The sequence below is a fragment of the Paroedura picta genome, chromosome 2 (assembly GCF_049243985.1).
Source record: "Paroedura picta isolate Pp20150507F chromosome 2, Ppicta_v3.0, whole genome shotgun sequence".
NCBI classification, from domain to species: domain Eukaryota; kingdom Metazoa; phylum Chordata; class Lepidosauria; order Squamata; family Gekkonidae; genus Paroedura; species Paroedura picta.
The window spans coordinates 146,043,201-146,067,156 of record NC_135370.1 but is presented as its reverse complement, the minus strand read 5'-3'; the positions used below and the strand labels follow the sequence as shown (position 1 = coordinate 146,067,156).

Genomic DNA, 23,956 nt, shown 5'->3' with positions numbered 1-23,956 from the left:
TAGAGAATTAGGCTGGCCTACACATTGAGCAAATTGAGGTGATCCATTGCGGATGTGATCCTTAACTTCCAAAGTCTGCTTCACATTTTTGCAAAAAACAAAAATCCTTTCTGCGAGTAAAAAAAAACTAACATGAAAGGTTCTAGTCCAGATTTCATCTTTTTGCTGCCTTCACCTTTTGTTTTACTTGCAAGGGTTTTGGGGAAGAGGTTTGTTGTTAACAATGAAGAACCCTCAAAAATGGGTTCCTCCACTTACAGATTAGACTCTTGCTCCAGATCCTGCATGTTGTTCTGCACCTATAAACTAGGCTGTAGTGCCGTTTAAATGAGTGGGATTTCGTTTTGAGTACGCATGTTTAGGAGAGAGCTGTTGAATTAACAGAAATGTCATTACTGTTAATGTAGGAATTATTTTTGTATTCACTCTGAATACAAAAGCTGAATACAAAATACAAAGCTTCTGAAAGAAGGAGAGGAAATAATCCATAAGAATGTTTCCAGCGGAAGTCCCATTGGAGTGACTGGGATTTACACAGCACAATATTATTTTGCTGCAGAACCCTCACTTTTTTCTAATGGGATGTGTGCAAGAGAAGTTCTCAGGACAAGGTGCCCTTTATTTCTGGCTTTGTAATTAACACATTTCCTAATGGTGATTTTTCATATTTGCTTAAAGTGTAGCTAAACCTTCACAGACCTTTAAATGAGAGCTGCAACTACCAGACTATATATAATCCTTCATTCTGAAGTGCTTTGCATGAATAATTGTGATGTCAAATGTTATAGTCTAGAGAAACATTTTTGTAAAAATAAAAGAGCCACTGATTTAAATGAAACTGATAAAAAAAAATTAAAACTGTACAGTACTCAAATTTGGTAACAGCCGTTTGTATAAACAAAATGTAAATTGTGTTTTATGTAATAAAATCAGTATCATGGAGCAGAACTACAAGGTACCAACAGAAAGAAAAAAGAAATTATTAGAGCATACTGCTGAAAAAGAATTGTAGTTCTACTTTTTCCCCCTGTGTGCTTTCACTTAAGTTTTTGACTGAGAGGAATGTCTCATTCAGGATATTAGCCTATTTGTATAGTTGATAAGGTTTCTGCGTTGAAGTCCCCTTGTGACACTGTTTGTTTGCACTTTTGAAGCTTAATCTTGAAGAAGATGTTGTGAAAATTAACATCGACTGGAGCAAGTTGCAACATACATCAGCACTTCAGCCCATGCTGCTCTTTAGTGCTCTGCAGCAGCATATTTCAGATTTGCAGGTATATGTTTTATTGTACCCTTTGAAACTCAAGAACTCAAACTAATTCTTTGGTGCAAGCTTGCATTCTGCAAAATCTCAGCTTCTAGGTTAGGACTCCTGGTTAAGAAAATGGTGTGATCATTTTGCGCATTTCACTGAGCTTCCTAAAGGACTTAAAACCTATTATCTCAAGCGGTTATCAGAAGAGTTATGGGAATTGCATTGTAGGTTACAGTGGGTAAGTAGACTGTACAAATGCAGTCATGTTGATTTCTGCACTTGCATTGTAAATGCAGTACATTTCCATCTGTGGTGGGTTATAATTAAGCAATAACACGGCAGGTGTGTGTCATGCTATGATAATGATTCCATGCGTTGGGTGAGTTCTGCGGTTCGTGGAGTGCTTTCAGTGGATCAAGAAGTGGCATTATCCCAGCGTGAAACATCCTGGTATGTCTCTGCAATTAACCATATTTTCAGCAGTTTTTTTTTAATTTCTAAGTAACTTCTTAGGCATTTAATGTTTCATCTTGTCAAGTAACCAATTGCTGTTACATCATTTTCATTTGACTTTTTAAAAGCTTTACTAACTCTAATTCATTCTACTTTTCTGCTTTACACTGACATCTTGGTCAGCTGGTAGCATAAGCCCTTTTGCTTTGCATGGTGCCTCAGTATAAATATGCTTATAGCAATGTTGCCTTACTTTTGAATAAAGGTGTTAGGAACATCTGCGCAAGGCACACATTGAAAAAAAACAAGAATGCTATTATATATCTCCCATTAGCACTAGCAGTGCTTTGATAGCAGAAGTTTCAAAATATTTGTGCCTTCATTTAAGACTCTATATTGCTTAAAAATAAAAAATTGAGTTTTTTTACAATTAATGGGGTAGCAAGGAGGAAAAGAAGCTTTTATTTCATCTGTGTGCGAAATAACAATGTAACTTTCTTAAATAGCTGTATTATTTCTATTTCAAAACTAATACAATTCAGTTGGTAGTGTAAAATACAAGCTTTTAAGTTCAGAGTGTTTATACCTCATCTAGCATAATTGAGTGAGGAAAGAGAACTATGGGTATGGTTAATATTTCCTATACCTTTCATTGTTGCTGGATTTACAAGTATTAATCGTTTGAATAATATGAGAAAAAATAGTATTTATTTAGCTTTCTCTGGGATTTGGTTGTGTTGAGAGAAGCACATGTCTGGAGCTCAGTGTTTGTATTCTCTCATGCATTTTGGATGGCTGCTGTTTCAAGTGGAGACATTGCCAATGATGTAGTGTTTAAAGCAAGAGCTTTAACAGAGTGAGAGTCCTGGCTCTTGTGTTAAGAAGGAAAAATACTTAAGCCTTAATGTTCTGAGTAAGCAGTTGAATGACATGTAAATTAAGTGGCATTGGTGCCAAAGGCTGATGCTTTGATTTGGTACAAAACAGATGAGTAACAGGCAGATTTGCTCAGATAGGCTGGACCCTCTAGGGAGAGGGTTTCCCCCCCTGTACGTAGATTAGTAAAAGGCACTGATCAGGAGGGCAGTGACACTTGGAGATGCTATATTTTAATTCCAATTTGATTGGATTACATATACAAAGGTAATAGCATATGGCCTCTACAATTATTATAAGCTGTTTGGTTTAAAATTCTAGTTTTAAAAAAATATTCTGTCAGTTTGAGTTCATTCTTTCTCTCTCTCTCTCTCTCTCTCTCTCTCTCTCCCCCCCCCACCCCTCTGCCTAGCCATTTATAGAAAAACTCCAGTCTTTGATTAAAGAAAAAAGCACTATGCCCACTGATTATTCTAGTAAGACAGAAGGCAGAAAGTGTGAGACTAATTCAAGTGTAATAGAGAGAGACGGGCAGATGGAAGTGAAAGATACAGGCTGTGGGTCTGCAAGCCCGAAAAAGATGTATGCTGATTTTGATCCAGAAGTGGTCCAGATAAAAGCTAGGAAAGCTGAAGTAAGTTACTCGGGGCTATTTTTCCCCCCTAGTCTAGCCAATTCTTTCACTTTGAATGGCAATAATGAAATCTAAATACAAGTTGTTCCTGTTACCTGCAGATTGACAGAAGAATATCAGCCTTCATTGAAAGGAAGCAAGCTGAGATCAATGAAAATAACGTCAGAGAATTTTGCAATGTTATTGATTGTAATCAAGGTAACTATCCAGTCAGGGTTTAATTTTCTTAGTCCTCCAAGCATGATTTCTCACTCCGTATTTTGATCGTCTCTTTAAGAAAACCCTTTTAGTAAAAAAGCAAAAGTAGATTTTTAATATAATATAGAAGTTATTTATTAGACTAAATGCAGAGAATATTGTTTCACTTTTTACAACACCATAATCCCACACTTAGGTGAGTCCTGGAGGTTTAAATGAAACTTGTTTCAATTTAAATGTATTTTTCTGATATAGTCCCATCAGGTTTCTGGGGCAACCAGAATGCTATTACATTTGTAAACTAACTTATTCACTTAAATATAGTAAATATTGTATTGAAGTACAGGTATTTAGCTTGTTGAGCAGTGCATCCTGAAAACAGATACACTTTTCAGTGGTATGCTTTGTTATGAACATTCAAAATAAATCCAGTATGGGGCTTTCTGTGTTTGTTTCCTACCCATCAAGAGGATTTTCTGACTCTGGATGACTCTTCCAATCATCCCCAGAATGCCATTTTCCTGGAGAAAATATCTACAGTATAACTAACAGTTCATGGTATCCTTTGGAAGATATAAGGACCCTATTCTTAGATGAAGTAACTGGAACCCAGCGTGAACATTAGCAGCAACAACATTTCTGTATACTGTTTCTTGTTTAGATTTGTTGGCCTACTCTGTTCAGGCTTTAAAATGTAGGTTTTAAAAATAATAACCCTAATTATTACTTACTTTAAAATTTCTTTAGAAAACAGCTGTGCCAGAACTGATGCGGTGTTCACACCTTATCCAGGATTCAAAAGTCATATAAAGGGTAAGCATTACTATTTGTCATTGCTATCAACATTCTAAATGAAGGGTTTTGTTCTCTAAACTGATGATGAAGGAAGGATAAACCACACAATTAGTATGACAAAGGACTGTAAGTTTTATTAGGTGCTTGAGCCAAGCAGCAGTGCTTTATAGATAGATACATTGTTTCACAATAGAACAGAAGATTTCTCTCTTCCCTAAGACCCAAGCTGGGGAGATGTATGCCTAATCATATCAAAATGTATCTGTAAGTGAGATGCCCCTGAATTCATTGGGCTTCCCCCCTTAAATTAAACTTGTACATTAGATTGCCATTTTAATTTGTTTTAGAAGTCAGGAGCAAGCATCTTATGTAGCTGTGTTAGAAAAATTTGCCATCAGTTATTCAAAAGTGGTTTTGCTGAAACAAGTATTAGAAATGTATGTGCATGTGTAGTTTTAATTAAAGAAATTATCCAGCTGCAGTCCTATGCCTCATTGAGCTCAGTGGGACTTGCTTTGAAGTCAGTTTGACAAGATAACACAATAAACATGTTGTACTAACAAGGACGCTGCTGCCAATTTAAACTCATTTTAAAATATCTTAAACACAATGTGGCATGTTGAGGCATTCTCCTCCCCCTCCATTCCCCCATTCCATGACTTACTATCTCCACCCCTTGAAGAGCATGATACTTTGCTACCAATGGGTGGTCCCTGGCCCCAAGGAGATACATCTGACCTCAAACAGGGCCAGGACATTTTCTGTTCTGGCCCCTATCTGGTGGAATGAGCTCCTGGAACTCATCCAGGCCCTGCCTGAGTGAGAACAAGGCCTGCCAAATGGAGCTCTTCCATCAGGCTTTCGTTGGGGCTGATGAAAATGTGAACATCTAACTTCTATCAGGCCCCACCCAATCCACATGTTGCCATCTACCATAATTGTGGGGGATCCAGACCGAGAACGCAGGAGAGTCTAGATTTTAGGCACCCAACGTTGAAATTTCGGCTAGGAGCTGTTTTCCTGTTATTTTAATTATTGCTCTGTTTTAATCTAATTAAACTCTAATCTGTATCTTGTACTCGGGATGATATAAAAATCAAAATAAATAAATCAAGTGAAGTGGTCCTCCCAGTTTTTAAATGACATTAAAATGGCCATGATGGTGCCATCATGTCTAGTTTGGCAACTAGCATCTGAACAAAAGACTGTGGCTTGGATCCTCCAAGCTGTCGCTGTATGCTCTGATCACAAATCTTTTCCCCGCAGCTGGACAGGGGAGTGGTTAGAATGTATGGCCATGTTTTAATGTGTTATGGGGATTTTTAGGGGTTGTATTGTTTTTACTGTGAACCACCGTGAATCTCTTTGAGAGCAATGGTATACAAGTTCAAAATAAATATATAACAATTCAAATCTTGCTGTTTTATCAGAACCAGTAAACTTGAGTATATACTACCCTCCTTCAGTTCAAAAACTGATTACCAAAACTGATTTGATACTAGTTTGCTTGTTTTGATGTGTTACGTTAGAAGAGCTCTACAGCATCATTTAAAGGTAAAAGACACCCAGCATGAGATGAATTGACTCAATAAAGGAAGCCACAGCCCTCAAGACCTGAGTAATGCTGTTAATGAAAGGACATTTTGTAGGACATTAATTCATAGGGTTGCCATAAATTGGAATTGACTTGATGGCACTTAACACGCAGGCATGGCATCAGACCAGTGTTTCATCGGGTCCAGCAGCCTGTTTCTCACAGGGGTCGGGCAGTTTCTCTGGAGGCTAATAGAAAGAACACGGAGGCCTTGTCCTGAAGTTGCTTCCTAGCATTGGTATTCAGAAATTTGCTGCCTCTGTGTATGGATTTTCCATTTAATCACTAGGGCTGGCAGCCATTGAGGGATGTATCCTATATGAATCTGTCTAGTCCTCTTTTAAACATGCTTGTGGCTATCACAGGTAGTGAATTCCACCTCTTACTTGTAATGTTTCCTCTTGTCTGTTCTGATAAACCGTAGAATGATGTTGCATCTGATCAAGGAAAAAAAGTGACTTAACACAAAACGTATCACAAAACTGATTTTTTTGACCACAGTCATGAGAGGGAGAGAAGAGTAGCAGCAATATGTGAGCTTAAGGATCTTTTCCCCGCCTCCCCAAGTTCAAGTGCATATGAACCATGTCTATGAATAGTAGTACATTCCGTTTGGAGTAAAGTTGACTTCCATTTCTAAATCTGGTGGCTTGTTTTTGATTTTACTAGATGCTGTGTGATGCCTTCAGGAAGTAACTGTTCATTATATCCTAGTGAAAACATTTGGCTAGAAATAAAATCACAACGTTTCCTCTTCTTGGTTAGACTGTTACCTGAGTGCTTCTTTTAAACTATGGATGCCTTCTGAAACTAGTAAATCACATTTTATAAAACATAGCTTGAATAAAACTTGTGGCTTAGCATGACATGTCCATGCAATCAGCCCAGCAAACTGTGGTGGTAAACTGGCATTTGAGTCCATAGTTTGTGTCTGGCTTGTTAACTGTGTATTTGTGGGAGCAGTAGCGTACCTAACCAATTAGGCACTATGGGTGGGTGGGCAGGGCTTGAGGCCAAGGAAGGGGCAGGCAAAGGGGATGGATTTTACAGCTGGCGGACCATGCAACTGGCTGCTTTTTAACAGTTGCACCTCTAGCTGGGTGGTGGTGCAGCCATCGCCATCTTCACTGGCTTGGAGCCCAGACCCATCCCTAAAGGATTCATGTAGCTGTAAGTGCTGCTTCAGCCAGCCAACAAGTGAGCCAGGTGGTTCTGCTCCAGGGGATGGGAGCTGGCAGGTGCATGGGGTTGCTGTGGAAGGCTGTGGTGGCTGCTCAGGGCATCATTCAGGTGGGCAGTGTGGTGTTTATTTACAGCATGGCTGGCCTGCCCCGTCCCTCTGTGGCGAGTGCTGGGTGATTGAACAAGCCACCATGTGCTCCTTGCAGATCCACCTGAGTGCCATGGCCGGACTACTGCCGCATGGGGATCATGCTGAGCTGACCGCTGCTGTGCCTAGGAGCTCTTGGGGGGAGGCTGGCAGTTTTGCCCCTCATCAAGTGGCACCCAGAGTGCATGCCATGGCTTCTGTACCCTAGGTACACTATTGGATGGAGGTTATGTGTTGAGCTGTTGAGGAATGTTGGGCCCAACATACATTTGTAAACAGAGACAGAGAGAAAGGCAGAGAGAGAGAGAGAGAGAGAGGGAGGGAAAGAAAAATCACCACAGCTCGCACTCGTCTGTTGATGGGATGGCTGCCTGGCACGGCATCTCCCAGGATCACTGGGGCTTCCATTGTGGGAGGGAGGAACCCTGCAAGGCCATGTCAGGGCATTTTGGCCCAGGGATGTATGTGGCCGGGACAGCTGCCTGCATTCCCTCTTGGGCCGAAACACCCTTCCACAGCCTTGCAGACGCCACACCAGGCCTTCTCAGCCCATGGGTGAGTGTGTCTGAGATGACTGCCTGGCGCGCCATCTCCGAGGCGCGCCAGGGCTTTTGCTGGGGGGGGGGGACTCTGCTCCCCTCCCCCATCAGCCCAAAAAAGGCAGACGAGCCTGGGAGATGGCACACCAGGCAGCCGTCCTGGGTGCAGTCACCTGTGGGCTGAGAAGCCCTGGTGCAGCCTCTGTGAGGCCACAGCAGGGTGTTTTGGTCCAGGAGGGAGTGCAGGCAGCCATCCCAGGCGCACAGACCCCTGTGCCAAAATGCCCTGACATGGCCTTGCAGAGTCTCCTGTGTGCCTGTGCGACGCGTGACACGCGCAAGCAGGCGCCCATCAGCCGGAGCGGCATGGAGGCAGCCATTGCCATGGCTCCTCCACTGCCACCCACCGCCCACTTCCACCCACTACCGTCTCCTGCTCGCCAGCCTTGAGGTAACACCAGTCGAAAGTGGCGGCGGAGGAGGGCGGAGGGCCTCCACACTGCCCCGTCTGTTGTGCCCGTGTGTGCGTACAGCAGTTGGGTTGGTGTGGAGGTAGGCATTGCCCTCCTATGCCGGCTGCCGCCACTGACCCCTGCTGCTCCTTGCCGCACTCTGCCGCCTGTTACTATCACCTGCTGACAGCCGCTGTTCTTTCTGGCCCCCGCAGCTGCCTGCCGCCACCTTGGTGGCAACCAAATTGGGGACCCCGCAGAAGGGGCCAGGCAATCTCAAGGTTGAGACCCACTGTTCTATATCATTATGTCCATCTGCAGTTCTGTTTCCAATATACAAATGCCCTCCTCAACCTTTTTGTTTTGCATATTTTGAGAAAGGAAAGTACTGAGAGAAGCTAACTGATTGATCTCTTCAGGCCTGCTCTTCTACAAGATGGGAGCATCCACAGAGAATGTACATGAGTGGGCAGTTCCCAGTCTTACCTGTTTTACAGGGAGGAACCTTCAGCATGATCTGCTCAGATGATCAAAGATGTCATGGCAGAGTATAGTAGGAGAGGTTTTTCCACAGGTATTAGGGTTCTAGGCCATGAAGGGCATTGTAGTTAATAATTTTATTTATTTTATTTTCTTAGATTTTTATACTCCCCTCAAATATAGCCCAGGGCAGTTTACATGGAATGTTATGGGATACGTGGAACATCATATAATAACAGTTACAGCATAACATAACATATCAGTATCATCGGTTGATGTCGTTTACTTGGATTTTAGTAAAGCTTTTGATAAGGTTCCCCATGATGTTCTGATGGATAAATTGAAGGACTGCAATCTGGATTTTCAGATAGTTAGGTGGATAGGGAATTGGTTAGAGAACCGCACTCAAAAGAGTTGTTGTCAATGGTGTTTCATCAGACTGGAGGGAAGTGAGTAGCGGGGTACCTCAGGGCTCGGTGCTTGGCCCGGTACTTTTTAACATATTTATTAATGATCTAGATGAGGGGGTGGAGGGAATACTCATCAAGTTTAAGATGACACCAAATTGGGAGGACTGGCAAATACTCCAGAGGATAGAGACAGAGTTCAACGAAATCTGAACACAATGGAAAAATGGGCAAATGAGAACAAGATGCAATTTAATAAAGATAAGTGTAAAGTTCTGTTTATTGGGGCAGAAAAATGAAAAGCATACCTACTGGATGGGGGATACGCTTCTAGGTAACACTGTGTGAACGAGACCTTGGGGTACTTGTGGATTGTAAGCTAAACATGAGCAGGCAGTGTGGTGCAGCGATAAAAAAGGCAAATGCCATTTTGGACTGTATCAACAGGGGCATCACATCAAAATCACAAGATGTCATAGTCCCGTTGTATACAGCACTGGTCAGACTACACCTGGAGTACTTGGTGCAGTTCTGGAGGCCTCACTTCAAGAAGGGGCAAAGGGACCAAGCCCTATGAAGATAGGTTGAGGGACTTGGGAATGTTCAGCCTGGAGAAAAGGAGGTTGAGAGGGGACATGATAGCCCTCTTTAAGTATTTGAAAGGTTGTCATTTGGAGGAGGGCAGGATGCTGTTCCCGTTGGCTGCAGAGGAAAGGACACGCAGTAATGGGTTTAAACTAAAAGTACAACGATATAGGCTAGATATCAGGAAAAAATTTTCACAGTCAGAGTAGTTCAGTAGGTGAGCTCCCCCTTACTGGCAGTCTTCAAGCAAAGGTTGGATACACACTTTTCTTGGATGCTTAGGGCTGATCCTGCGTTGAGCAGGGGGTTGGACTAGATGGCCTGTATGGCCCCTTCCAACTCTATGATTCTATTATTCTTAACAATTTTAACAGTAAATATGAGTGTGACAATAAGTTTAACAGATTACCAGCATTAATCCATTGAACAATTTTCAATAGAAAAACTTTAACAGAGCCCCTGGGAGGTCACAATCATTCAGGTCATGGAGGGGACCACTGCTTTTAGGTTGGGAATTTGACCAAGGCCCTGATGTCTTCAAGGAGCTTATTCCACCAAGTGCGGGCCAGTACAGAGAAGGCTCAGCCCTTTGTTGATGTCCAATGTACTCCTTTGGGGGCCAGGTCCAAGGGGGTGGCAGGTTACAGTGTATGAGTGATAGGGTTGTGAGTGTCCTGCATTCTGCGGGGGGTTGGACTAGATGACCCAGAATGTACTTTCCAACTATTCTATGATTCTAGAGATTACTAGCCAGTTGGTGGTGGCAGAGCATAGTGCTCTTTTGGGGGTTATAGGCAGAGAGGCAGGTACAGTGGGCTCAAACAGTGTATGGCCTTGAAGGTAATTACCATAACCTTCAGCCTAATCCGAAATTCAATTGGGAGCCAGTTGAGTTGTTGGAGTGCCGGTTGGATGTCAGATCTCCATGGTGTATTTGTGAGAATCCTGGCTGCAGCATTCTGAACCAATTGTAGTTTCCAGATTAAGGTTAAGGGCAGGACCATGATGGATCTAATGGGCAAGTGGTTGGCCTCATTGCTTTTAGCATCCTGTCCACTTCAGGTAGTGAAATTCATCTGCAGTAATTCAGGGTTCTATCCAAAGGCAGCCAAGGGGCCTCTGGTTCGTTTTCTGTGTCTAAAGTTGGAGGAAGGTTGTGGCGGAGAGTCAAGATTTTAACTGCGGAATGGCTTGCAAATGCCTCACAGCTAATGTTCAATTGGCTGTTGTTTTGGCACCCTTATTGAGGAAGGTGAGGGATTTAACTATCCTGAATAGATGAGCTGTGTGTGAGTGTGCAGATGTGATGCAAGTTGAGTTTCACTGGTTTCGCCATCTCATAGGCTCTCATCTGCATTCAATAAGATGTTCTCGATTATTTGCCACGAGACTTCCTCCAAACTTGCTGTAGTCGTCTCAGTTCCTATTTCTTCTTGTGGAGCTCCTCGGTATACCAGGGGGCACACTTGAGACTGCAGTGAAGAGGACGTCTAGGAACGATCTCATTGATGGCAGCCAGCTTTCTGTCATGCCAGTTGCTGCCCTGTCCATCTAGAGAAATGCCAGGAGGCATTGGGTCCTGCAGAGCATTCAGAAATCCAGTTGGATTCATAAGTCTCTGCAGGTGAGCTGAAATCTGCTTGATGCCCAACTGAGGGGGAGTTAGCAAACTTAGCCAGGTCTTCAGAGCATAGTGGTCCCACCATGGCACAGCAATAGCCATGACTGGATCCATGTCCAACCCTGCACTGAAAATGAGGTCCCGGATGTATATACAGTGTTTCTCATTTGGGGAATGATGGTTTGAAAGGTTCCTATCCCTCTCTCCACCCCCCTTTTTCTTGTCCCTGTTGGAATAATATTTACAGCTTGATTTTTCCTCCAAATTAAGAGTTTCCCACCTAAATTATTCATGCTAAAATATCTTCCTGATTTGTTATGGTTTGATCTCTTGTCATGCACACACACACCCTTTTTTATGAAAGGAAGATTATGTCCAGTTTCCCCTCCCTACAGTGGGCAGAGATTTTTTGGTGGAATTCCCCCTCTATGAAGAGAAGTCTATGTACAGTCGTCCCCCCCCCCCGCTCCATGAGGTAGAGACCCCCTCTGGTGGAATTCCCCTTCCCACTGACCCAGCACTTCTCTATCTTTAATCAGCATCTTGAATTGAGCCCAGTAACTGAACAGTAGCTAATGGTATAACATGCATGTTCTGCCTGATATTGTCAATTAATAGCAGAAAAGTGGACTTTGGAATGGCTTTTGCAGTTAAAGGCAGATATACAGTCGGACATTAAATAGCTTTATATTCTATCATCAAATGGTGATGTGTGAGCTGTTTTCTTTTTGCGTCAAGATTAATACTGCCTGCCTTTTCTCATTCTAGTTTCTCGAGTTGTAAATACCTATGGTCCTCAAACTAGAAATGAAGGTGCTCTTGGATCCATTCATAAAGCTAACACCCTTCTTCGTGATTGTGGTAATCAAGCTATAGAAGAACGACTACAAAATATTGAAGCTCATTTAAGGTTACATGCAGGTTAGTAGAGAGACTTGGTTATATTTTGGACTCTGTGGTACGATTCTTTCAGAAACAGGCAAAGATGTAAATTCTTGGAGCAATTGTATGAAAGGCTACACTTGTATCCTACACGCCATACCACTTAGTTTTTGGATTCCAAAATTACAGCGAGAAATCGTTGAAAGTAGCTGATTCTGGTAGGCCTAAATTGTACTATAAGTACTGTAAATTGCACTGTCTTCTCAACTCCCACGGCCTTCTTAAGAATCGTTTCTGCAAGTGTTCACAATCACTTTGGGCTAGCTGACAAGTCTGACAGACGGCTTTATAATGGTGACCTAAGACTTATGTACATGGTAGCAGTGGTTACACAAAACCCTCTTTTAATCACCTCACATTACAGCTGTTGTTATTCTGCTATAATCTCTTGAAGACTGAGTTCTTCCATGTAGTCACTTGGAGGGATTAATCAGTCCATAGAAAGAGGATTCTGTACCCATTTTCCATTGCTTTTGGCCCAGGTAGCCATTGTTTATTTTTGAGAGGGCGAAGTGTCATGCAGGATTGAATGGGCATGGCTTTTGAAGGTGTGTGGTTTTGCATTCCACCCAGGGATACTGAAGGGACCATACATGACTACTTGAATGGAATCATCTCCCATAGTAGCTGGTCTCTTCACATCACAAACTTTAAGAAGATAATTGTAATGTTTGTCCAGTTTTTAAATTCCTTTGAGTAAAAAAAAGCACCCATTTGCTTAGGGGCTTGCCAAGTCACTACCGGCTTCACCATCTGTAAAATGGAAATAACGTTTAACTTCCAAGATTCTTTAGAACAGTGGTCCCCAACCCCCGGTCCGGAGATCGGTACCGGTCCGCAGATCAGTTGGTACCGGGCCGCGGCTCCTTCTCGTCTTCCTCCCCGGCTGCTGCCTCAGGGGCTGTTCTGCCACCCGCTCACCTTTGGTGCTCTCCAGTGGCTACCATGGCTGGGGCTCCCCCTCGGTGTGGCACTGCGCAGCTGCTGCTGGCAGCACCGGCCAGCAAGCGGCGGGAAGTCAGGGATGCCGGCAGGAAAGCAAGTGCAGCAGGGGCTCAGGTGGTGGCACTCAGCAAAAGACTACCCCACCCCCCGGGCCTCAGTAAAATTGTCAAGCGTTGACCGGTCCCCAGAGATAAAAAGGTTGGGGACCACTGCTTTAGAATATATAGGTGAAGCATGATGGTGTTTCCCATCCTAGTTCTTGAGTACAGACTGAGTAAATCTGAACTAATGACTTTCATTTGCACTGCAAGTCATGCTTTGTTTTCAGTATAGTACACGTACAAAATATGAAGTAAAGGTAAAGGTAAAGGTATCCCCTGTGCAAGCACCGAGTCATGTCTGACCCTTGGGGTGACGCCCTCTAGCGTTTTCATGGCAGACTCAATACGGGGTGGTTTGCCAGTGCCTTCCCCAGTCATGACCGTTTACCCCCCAGCAAGCTGGGTACTCATTTTACCGACCTCGGAAGGATGGAAGGCTGAGTCAACCTTGAGCCGGCTGCTGGGATCGAACTCCCAACCTCATGGGCAAAGCTTTCAGGTGGCTGCCTTACCACTCTGCGCCACAAGAGGCTCTAATATGAAGTAGGTGATGTATAAATACAGGTGCTCAGCAGGAAAAACACTGTTACCCACAATAATAAAATAAATGCAATGAATGCCAGTATACAGACCTCCCAGACTGCGGACAGTCTAATTTCATTAATTCTGATGAATTTAGTATCATCATAGAGTATATTTTCTGAGGATTATAGAAATGGAAAAAGCAGTTTTGTTTAAATATTAGAATCCAGAGCAAAACATTAAACCAGTGGTTCTTGCAATTCCATTTGGAACCCTGAATCAGAGTTTGTGCGTAAGTAGGAAAGCTTCCAACTTGGATCCAGGCATTTCATTTTACTAGAAATTCCAGCCAGATACCTTAGACACAATTGGAAGTTGTTTTCTTTTTGTGTGTTTTGCCTTGAGAGGAACAACAACAACAATCCTTTATTACTGTGATAAAAGGGACAATAGAATTAATAAAACCATTACAGACATGTAAAAGTCAAGGGATAATAATAAAATTAGTAGAACCATTATACTAACATATAAATTATGGAAGTAAACAATTCTAAACTTTGAAGTTTAGCTGCACGCATCCTAATGAGAGCCAGTTTGGTGTAGTGGTTAGGAGTGCGGACTTTTAATCTGGCATGCCAGGTTCGATTCTGTGCTCCCCCACATGCAGCCAGCTGGGTGACCTTGGGCTCGCCACGGCACTGATAAAATTGTTCTAACCGAGCAGTGATATCAGCGCTCTCTCAGTCTCACCCACCCCACAGGGTGTCTGTTGTGGGGAGAGGAATGGGAAGGCGACTGTAAGCCGCTTTGAGCCTACTTCGGGTAGGGAAAAGCGGCATATAAGAACCAACTCTTCTCCTTCTTCCTCCTCCTCCTCCTCCTCCTCCTCCACCACCACCACCACCACCACCACCACCACCACCACCACCACCACCACCACCAGGCACACCTAGTTAAAAAGGAGGATAAAAATTTGACTCAAATCCCATCATAAAATGGACAATACAATAGAAGATGCAAGACAGATTCAATACAATTCAATTCACATGGACAGATTCTATTTTCATAGGGAATGTTATTAAATCTCCCAGTTAGCAAGGCAGAGGGTAAAACATTTAACCTTGCTAATGTAAAAGTCCTTCTCCATTGTGGATTAATTAATTCATAAAAATAGAGAGCTGTAGACTCCAGTCTAGGTCGAATTCCTAAGTGGGGAGCATGTTTTATCCGCTATACTAGTTAATTCTTGTAATTCAATATCCAGAATTCTACACTTGATTTTCCTATAAGCAAACCTGAATGAATCTAAATATAAAGTGTCCAAAGGTATTCTGATGGTTCTGATTTTATGTTCAGCCATTTCTATCCAATTGGATCGATTTTCTGTGAGCATTAAATATGTAAGACTCGTTGTTTCCAAACTAAAAATCAAGTGAAGCCAAAATTTAATGGTTATCAACCAGGCTTTAATAGCCAAACATATTTGATTAAGTTCCAGGCATAGCACTGCATATGGTATATAGTTTGGAACACCTAAAATCTTTTGCAGAAAATTAGGTTGCACATCTTCGAGATCTTGGTTGAGTGCATTGATCCATATTAGAATTCCATATAGCAGTTGGGAGCAAGACTTGGCATTAAAACCCCTTAGTGCTGTGGGCACATATTGATCTCCTTTTGTGTATTTTTGCAGTATTTATAGCATATCTCCTATGTGTAGCCCAGGATAAGTTATATTGGAAATGAAGCCCCAGATACTTAAAGTGTTTGACTTGCTCCAGCACGTTGCCCCTATATTCCAAGTTTGGGGTTTCCAAACCTTGGAAAAGACCAATATCTTAGATTTTTCATAATTCAGTACCAGCTGGTTTACTTTGCAATACTCTAAGCATCCATAAAGCAAATGTTTCAAACCAATGCATGAGCAAGAAAGTAACACAGCATCATCTGCGTATAAAAGCGCAGGGAGATGTAATTGCCCAAGCTTTGGGCAATGCCCATCAATGCCGAACAAGATAGGAACAAGATCATTCAAAAAAAGATTGAAGAGAAAAGGAGCCAAAACACAGCCCTGCTTTAACACCTTTATTAGTTGTAATTTTAGGTGTCAGATTTCCAAGCCGGCTATATCTGACCTGACAGCTGGTTTGGGAATGTAACTTCCTTAATAAGTATAGGAGTCTGCCAGTTTATCCCATAGTAAATTTCTAGAGATAAAATCAAATGTTCCCTTCAAATCCAGAAAAGCTGCATACAATTTTTGCCATATCTCCCACTATATTTGGTAACTGAGTAAGGATAGCACAATGGTCCATAGTAGATTTCCCCTGACGGATTTATTCGGATTTTATTCGGATTTTCTCTCCCTACCCGCTTATGTTAACATCTTTGGAAGACTAATGTTATAGGTGGCCTTGAGACTTGATTTCTAGTCATGGTAGATTTTCTGATATTTCTCATTTTTGAAAAACTATATATATGTAGGTGGACCAGTACCGAAAGACATTTATCAAAGAATTAAAAAGCTTGAAGATAAAATTCTTGAACTGGAAGGGATGTCACCAGAATATTTTCAGTCTGTTGTAAGTAACTCTTCTTGTCCATTTATAGCCATATTTTGATGGGAGGGTTTGATGGGAGGGATTAAAGACAAAATAGTTGTTCCATTACATCAGTTTGCAACAGGCCCTTTCAATGCTTTCTGCACCAGTTTCATTGTTTACTTGGAATTGCTCCCTTTCTTGACCCCTCTCCCTTTTTGGACCGACTGCATAGGTGTAAATATTTCCTTTTATAAGAGTTAAGTTGATATACTTATGCAACAGTTTCCCTGGAATCCTTCAAATTAAGGGAGGGGGGGATCATATGTCTGGATTTTAAAATTTTCCCTGCATCAGGAAGGGAGGTGGTGGGTTCTCCTTCTTTGAAGGTGTTTAAGCAAGGCTAGATAACCATCTGACAGAAATGCTGATTCTGTAAACTTAGACAGATTGTAAGTGGGTAGGCAGAAGGGATTGTTTATTTGATTGATTGCATTGCATTTATATACTACCCTCCCATAAGGCCCAGAGCAGTTTACATGGAACAAAAACAAGAACAGTACATCAAACTCAGTGACTATATCGAATGAAAGGCAACAATAATATAACAATCAACAGAGATAATAACGTTTTAACAAAGTAAATGATCTAACAGACCCATGGTTAGTCAGGTCAGTCATACAGGTTTATGAGAGAGAGGTTCGGGGGCCCAGCCGATGTTAGCTTCAATCTATCTCAACCAAATGCCTGGTGGGGGAGCTCCCTTTTGCAGGCCCTGCAGAACTGTTTTAGTTCCGTTAGGGCCCTGATCTCCTCTGGTAGCTCGTTTCACCAGGTGGGGGACAGGAAAGAGATGGTTCTGATCTTGGTTGAGGTCAAGAAGACTTCCTTGGGGCCAGGGATCATTAGCCAGCTGCAGGGGCATTGGCAGAAATGTAGTCCCTCAGGTACTCTGGCCCCAGACCGTGTATGGCTTTGAAGGTAATTATCAAAACCTTAAGCCTGATCCGGAATTCGACTGGTAAACCTGTGCAGTTGTTAGAGAATGGGCTGGATGTGGGACCTCCATGGTGTTGCTGTGAGGATCTTGGCTGCAGCGTTCTGGACCACTGGATCAAAGTTAAGGGTATAGTATAGTGAGTTGCAGAAGTCTAGCCAAGAGGTGACCATCGCGTGACTCATGGTGACTAGGTGTTCTGGGGCAAAGTAGGGATCTTGTAGCTTGGCTTGGCGAAGGTGGTAGAAAGCCAGCCACACTACTTTTGTGACCTGAGAGGGAAGCATCCAAGATCACACCCAGTTTCCTGGCAGAGCGAGCTGCTGATAGCTGCACACCATCCAGGTTGAGCTGGGTCACTTCCTCACTTGGACCCTTCCTGCCTAGAGACCATTCAGGAATCCAGTTGGATCCATAAGTCTCCATGAGCAAGCTTAAAATCAGCTCAGTGCCCAACTGAGGAGGAGTTGGCAGACTTACCTTGAGCTTTCAGGGCACGGCATTAGCTGTGATCAGAAACACATTCAGACCTGCGCCGAAAATGAGATTCAGGGTGTGGTCTGCTTGATGAATAGGGCCAACAACATTGTGAGAGCCCTAGTGTTGCCATGGCTGACACTAGGTCCAGCCCACTTCCAGGGGACAGCAGTTTAGCATGGTCGTTATAGTCCTCCCAGAGCTAGTAGTCTACTCTAAGGCAGTGGTCCCCAACCTTTTTATCACCGGGGACCGGTCGACACTTGACAATTTTACTAAGGCCCTCCGCCACCCGAGCTCCTGCTCTGCTTGCTTTCCCGCTGGCGCCCCTGACTTCCTGCCGCCTACTGGGGGATGCTGCCAGCAGCAGCTGTGCAGTGCCATGCTGAGGGGAAGCCCTAGCCATGGCGGTTGCTGGAGAACACCAAAAGGTGAGCCAGTGGCAGGGCAGCCCCCTAGGCAGCAGCCGGGAAGGAGGATGAGGAGGAACTGCGGCCCGGTACTAACTGATCCATGGACCGGTACCGGTCCCCGGACCGGGGGTTGGGGACCACTGGTCTGAGGAATTGCTACTGCCTCCAGTAGGGCTTGCAGGGCTTAGCTCCTATGGCCATTTCTTGTATGCCCAGGAAAATGCTGATTGTCACTTTGGGATCAGGAGGCACATTTCATCCAGGCAGGATGACCACCCTGAATGGGTGTAAATCGTTGAGTGGTACTTAAGCCATGAGATACGCTTGACCTTCAAGTCCTTACCAGAAATATATTATGTGAAACAGATAGGTGATGGAAGTGGATTTCTTATTGTTATAGGTAATATTTTACTACATTTGTTGCAACTGTGTATATATAGGGTTTTGTGATTTTTATTGCTATGCTTATTGTAAACCGCTATGAGCCAGCAGGTCTGAGAGTGGCGGTATAAAAATTTACTAAATAAAAATAATATATAAAGCTTTATTTACATTTTGGTTTGTTGATGTTTTGTAGAATTTGTCTGGCAAAAGAAGGAAAAGTCAGCCAAATCAAGTAAGTGAAATTTACTAATGTATCTTTGTAATTATGTATTGGGGATTCAGTTGCTCCTTTCCTTTTCACTCCCATGTTCTTCTTCCTCTGCCCTGTGATGTAAACAATCCTGCCTTTGAGTAGCTCTTCCCTGACAGACACAAACGCATACAAATCAAACTCACATTGTTTGGCAGCATTCATATTATGCCTTCCAGTTAACACTAGCTATCAAAGTAATCTAATTGTTCACATGTGGTCACTTATGGTCACCATCAAAAACTCTATGCCAGGATCAGAGCTCCAGACAGCTTTGGTAGTGTTTGAGTCTGCTTATTGTAGTGTCTGCAGGCTTGCATGAGAAACCATGCTACTGTATCACCTTGGGGCTGGCAATACTGACATGTGTACTTCTTGCAAGGAATGGGAAGGCGACTGTAAGCCTCTTTGAGCCTCCTTCGGGTAAGGGAAAAGCAGCATATAAGAATCAACTCTTCTTCTTCTTGCACATCTGGATTAGACCCAAGATTAATGTGGTCCAGTATTTTGTGGATGTATCTTCTGTTTTAAAGCAAAGCTGGCATTCTTCATAACCACATCTTGGTAGTGAATATAATATTTTATGCTTTATGCAAGCCCTTTCTCTTCTGATTCTGTTGCACATTAGTTTTGTTGACTGCCTCTGAGTTCTACTATTTTGGAGGGAGCAGAAAGTTCTCTCTTCACTTTCCAAATACCATGAATATATATATAATGTATATATATAATGTTGTTGTTAGGTGCGAAGTCGTGTCCGACCCATCGCGACCCCATGGACAATGAGCCTCCAGGCCTTCCTGTCCTCTACCATTCCCCCGAGTCCATTTAAGTTTGCACCTACTGCTTCAGTTACTCCATCCAGCCACCTCATTCTCTGTCGTCCCCTTCTTCTTTTGCCCTCGATAATCACCTTTTAAACTCAAATAACTTTCAAAATTGGGAAAGCTAGTCCAATGTAATGGACAGACTGTTTGATATCTGTATTTTGGTCGAATTTTAGCTGCCATGGGTGTGTGTTGTTTTAAAGAAAGAAGAAGAGTTGGTTCTTATATGCCGCTTTTCCCTACCCAAAGGAGGCTCACAGCAGCGGCTTACAGTCACCTTCCCATTCCTCTGTCCACAACAGACACCCTGTGGGGTGGGTGAGGCTGAGAGAGCCCTGATATCACTGCTCGGTCAGAACAGTTTTATCAGTGCCGTGGCGAGCCCAAGGTCACCCAGCTGGCTGCATGTGGGGGAGTGCAGAATTGAACCCAGCATGCCAGATTAGAAGTTTCCTAACCACTACATCAAACAACAACAGACAGAGCCCAGTATGGCATAGTAGTGGTAGGACTGGACTAAGAATCTGTATGACCCAGATTCAGTTCCCCACCCTGCCATGGATATTTGTTGCGTGGCTTTGAGCCAGTCACTCTCTCAACCTAACCTCCCAAGGTCATAGTGAGCATCAAATAGAGGTCATGAAATAATGTAAGCTGCTTTGGATCCTTGTGGGGAGAAAGGCAGTATATAAATGAAGTAAATAAAGTAAATAAATCTATTACTATTACTGGATCTCAGTTATTGCAAGAGGTTTTTACTAAATGGAACTGAATGTTTGTCCTCCCTAGTTCATCAGTGTTGCTTCTGTGCATTAGGCTATAAAATACTATTTGATAGGTGGAAGAAAACAAGAGTTGTACTTACCTGTAACTGTTGTTTATCAAGTGGTCTCATGTGCAGGCACTCCCTTCTGCCTTGCTGTGAACTCTCTGAAACTTTAATTTCTTCGGGTCTCCACTGGTGGCCTGGAGAGAACTGGGGAAGTAGTGCCCTTCCTCCCAGTCATGTTTGTCAGTTTGGTGGGAAAGTACTAGTGGGAGGAGAGGCACTCCTAATTTACAAGGAAGTTTTTGAAATCTTTTCCACAGTGGCCTTCACACACGCACACAGTCTCAATATCTGCCTGCACAAAAGACTACTCATGAAACACAGTTGCTGCTCAAATATTCTTTGTCTATTAATGCAGCAATTGGAGCTTTCAATTCAGAAATACTCTGGCACGTTTTTTATTTTTTATAGTTTATAAAACTGATTCTGTCCTAAATATTAAATTTATGTTTCCTTTCTAAATTACAGAACTATTCTTTGGTTGAACTTGATGAGAAGATCAATGCACTTAAACAAACATTACTAAGAAAAACAAATGAAGAGAGGTCCAAGGTGGTTGACCAGCTTCTCTGATGTGACTTCATCTTGCTTTCATGTGTGCTTAATTCTTTTAAGACTGTCTGAGTACTGTTATCTAGGCATGGTAGAAAAGAAACTAAACAAGTCATACAGACTTGTCTAATTGATGCTAGAAACCAAGATCAAGCAGACTTCTTCAGAATGAAGAGTGCATTGGTACTAATGTTACGACTATTTCATCCCTTCCGTTGGAAAGGAAGATCAGCAGAACTGCTTATACATGGAAGGGTTACTTCAATTTCATTCTGTAAAAATAATAGTATGTTTTATATGTAATGTCTGTGGGTCAGGAGAGTGTCTTTGTGACTATTGTTCTATCCAAAGACTATATAATAGGCAATGTGGTTTGTTCATGTAACTTGTATAGCATTGTGACATAAATAAGAGAGACTGATAGAACTTAAGATAACTGTGAAATCAATTGCAGTTTTGTATGATGGGACTGGGTGTTCTGATAGAGGATGTCAGAATTGTTACCTCAATTTACAGTGTGATGGAAGAGTTACCAACAAATACAGTTTGTGTTTTTGACACTGGATTTCTGTACTGAACCAATGTATAAATATATTGTCAATTACAATTGGTTGAGTTATACCAAAGACTTCATGGCTGGCTGTAGGGCAGCGTTGCCTTTTAGATAGTGTTCCTGATCTTGTAGTTTTGATTGTGAGTGCACAGATTAAGCACTGGTTCAAAATTTTAGCCTCGTATTTGTTCAACCTGGGAAAAAATTATCACCCTCTTAGACTGTTCTTGGTAGGTATTGTGCATGACCCCTTTTCTTCCTTCAGCTCAGGGATATGGATCCCAAAATAGGGAGGGAACATTGGGGTAAGGCCTCAGCTTCTTTTCCCTGTTATTGACCATCTGGAGGAACTGATTGCCCGCTGTGTGAAACAGGAGGATGATGGACCATTGGTCTGATCCAGCAGGGCCCTTCTTGTGTGTTCAAATGACGGGTGCCTCTACAGGTCTGTTTACCAATAGGTTTTCCACTATCCCAAATTGAGTTCCTGTTACAATGTCTGGGGTTATAACTAACGTAAGAGGACGAAACCAGTTTTGCAGGGCAGAGTCCCACATTCCAAAGTGCTCCGTTGTGCATACATATTAGCCTAAGCAAATAGGACTATAGCTACTGTGTGGCTATAAACTGACCTGTTTTAGAAATAATAGGGTTGGCTGTGTAAAGTTATCTGTTCTTTCTGTCTTAACTAAAGCCCATTGGATTTTTTTGTGGGTTACTAGTTATTATAGATATCAAACACAGCAGCAGTACATAATAAATGTTAATAAGCAGACTGGGAAGCAGTCTAACCTCTCTGTTTTTTGTGTTCGTATTCACAAGCATCACTTTAAAGGAAGTACTTTATTGTACACATGTTGGTACAAATGAGGGGCAGAATGGCTACAATGAATCAGAGTTGGAAGGGACCTCCAGGGTCATCTAGTCCAAACCCCTGCACAGTGCAGGAACTCACAACTACCTGCCCTCCCACAGTGACCCCAATTTCATGCCCAAGTGATCCCCTCCCAAAAATCTCCAGAATCCAGCCTGGCCTGGAGGAAATTCATCTACCATCCCACAGTAAGGTAAAGGTATCCCCTGTGCAAGCACCGAGTCATGTCTGACCCTTGGGGTGACGCCCTCTAGCGTTTCATGGCAGACTCAATACAGGGTGGTTTGCCAGTGCCTTCCCCAGTCATTACCGTTTACCCCCCAGCATGCTGGGTACTCATTTTACCGACCTCAGAAGGATGGAAGGCTGAGTCAACCTTGAGCCGGCTGCTGGGATTGAACTCCCAGCCTCATGGGCAAAGCTTTCAGACGGCTGCCTTACCACTCTGTGCCACAAGAGGCTCATACCATCCCACAGTGGCGATCAGCAATTCCCTGGGTATGCAAGGAAAGGTCACAAGAGACAAACACTGACACATCCTTTCCTGCCCGTCCACTCCCAATCTGCCTAACTTCATAAAATCAGCATTTATGTCAGATGATGATCTAGCCTCTGCTTAAAAACTTCCGAAGAAGAAGAACTCGCCACCGGAGGAAGACTATTCCACTGAGGAACCGGTCTAACTGTAAGGAGCTTCTTTTGAATTAATCTCAACCCATTGCTTCTAGTCCAACCCTCTGGGGCAACAGAACACAACTCTGCTCTGTCATCTCTATGATAGCACTTCCAGTATTTGAAGATGGTTATCATATCACCTTTTAGACTTCTCTCCAGGCTAAACAGACCAAGCACCCTCAACCTTTCCTCATACAACTTGGTCTCATACAACTTGCCGATCTCTTTTCCACTGTTCCAGACAGACAAACGCTGTATCTCAATCTACTTGCAAGGCTTTTGTGTGGATGGCACTCCCCAGTCAAGCTGTTTGCCCTGCTGCAACCCCTGTGAAAGGGCCATTCGACCCCCAAAGGGGACCCAACCCCCAGTTGAGAGCCACTGGCGTACATTAGGGTTGGACTGGGAAATTTACTTTGGGCAAAGCGTATGTCTAACTTTGTATTTTGTTCTATTTCTATGGTCTAAATGCACTTCACTGACTAAAGCTATTAGCCAAGCATTAGGAAGGGAATTTAGGAAGGATTTAGGAAACATCAGGAAGGAAAGTTAGGCATACGCCTTGCCCAAAGCAAATTTCCCAGTCCGTTACAGACACACTAGGAAATCTGATTATAGATCTTTCAAGTCTTGTATACTTTGACCTTCATGATATATAATTGTGATTCACACTAGAATCATGGAATAATAAAGTTGGAAAGGACCTCCTGATCCAGTCCCCTGCACTATGCAGGACACTCACAACCCTATTGCTCATCCACTGTAACCTGCCACCCCCTTGCACTTCACAGAATCAGCCTCTCCATCAGATAGTTATCCAGCCTCTGAAAATTTCCAAAGATGGAGAACCACCACCTCC

At 43.0% G+C, this 23,956-nt stretch overlaps 1 protein-coding gene across 2 annotated transcripts in view; it reads left to right on the top strand.

Moving 5' to 3' along the window:
- The window catches only part of MBIP (MAP3K12 binding inhibitory protein 1), a 29,265-nt gene extending 6,942 nt beyond the window's left edge, over nucleotides 1-22,323 (top strand). The window contains exons 2-9 of one of the 2 annotated variants that reach the window (XM_077323136.1): nucleotides 1,155-1,274; nucleotides 2,997-3,218; nucleotides 3,320-3,416; nucleotides 4,164-4,229; nucleotides 11,988-12,140; nucleotides 16,214-16,311; nucleotides 18,734-18,772; nucleotides 20,912-22,323. In XM_077323136.1, coding sequence (XP_077179251.1) covers nucleotides 1,155-1,274; nucleotides 2,997-3,218; nucleotides 3,320-3,416; nucleotides 4,164-4,229; nucleotides 11,988-12,140; nucleotides 16,214-16,311; nucleotides 18,734-18,772; nucleotides 20,912-21,016 — 900 coding nt within the window. In that variant the 3' untranslated portion in view covers nucleotides 21,017-22,323. The remainder of the gene's footprint in view (nucleotides 1-1,154; nucleotides 1,275-2,996; nucleotides 3,219-3,319; nucleotides 3,417-4,163; nucleotides 4,230-11,987; nucleotides 12,141-16,213; nucleotides 16,312-18,733; nucleotides 18,773-20,911) is intronic. The other variant, XM_077323135.1, reaches the window with a different exon arrangement.
- Nucleotides 22,324-23,956: the final 1,633 nt, after the last annotated feature.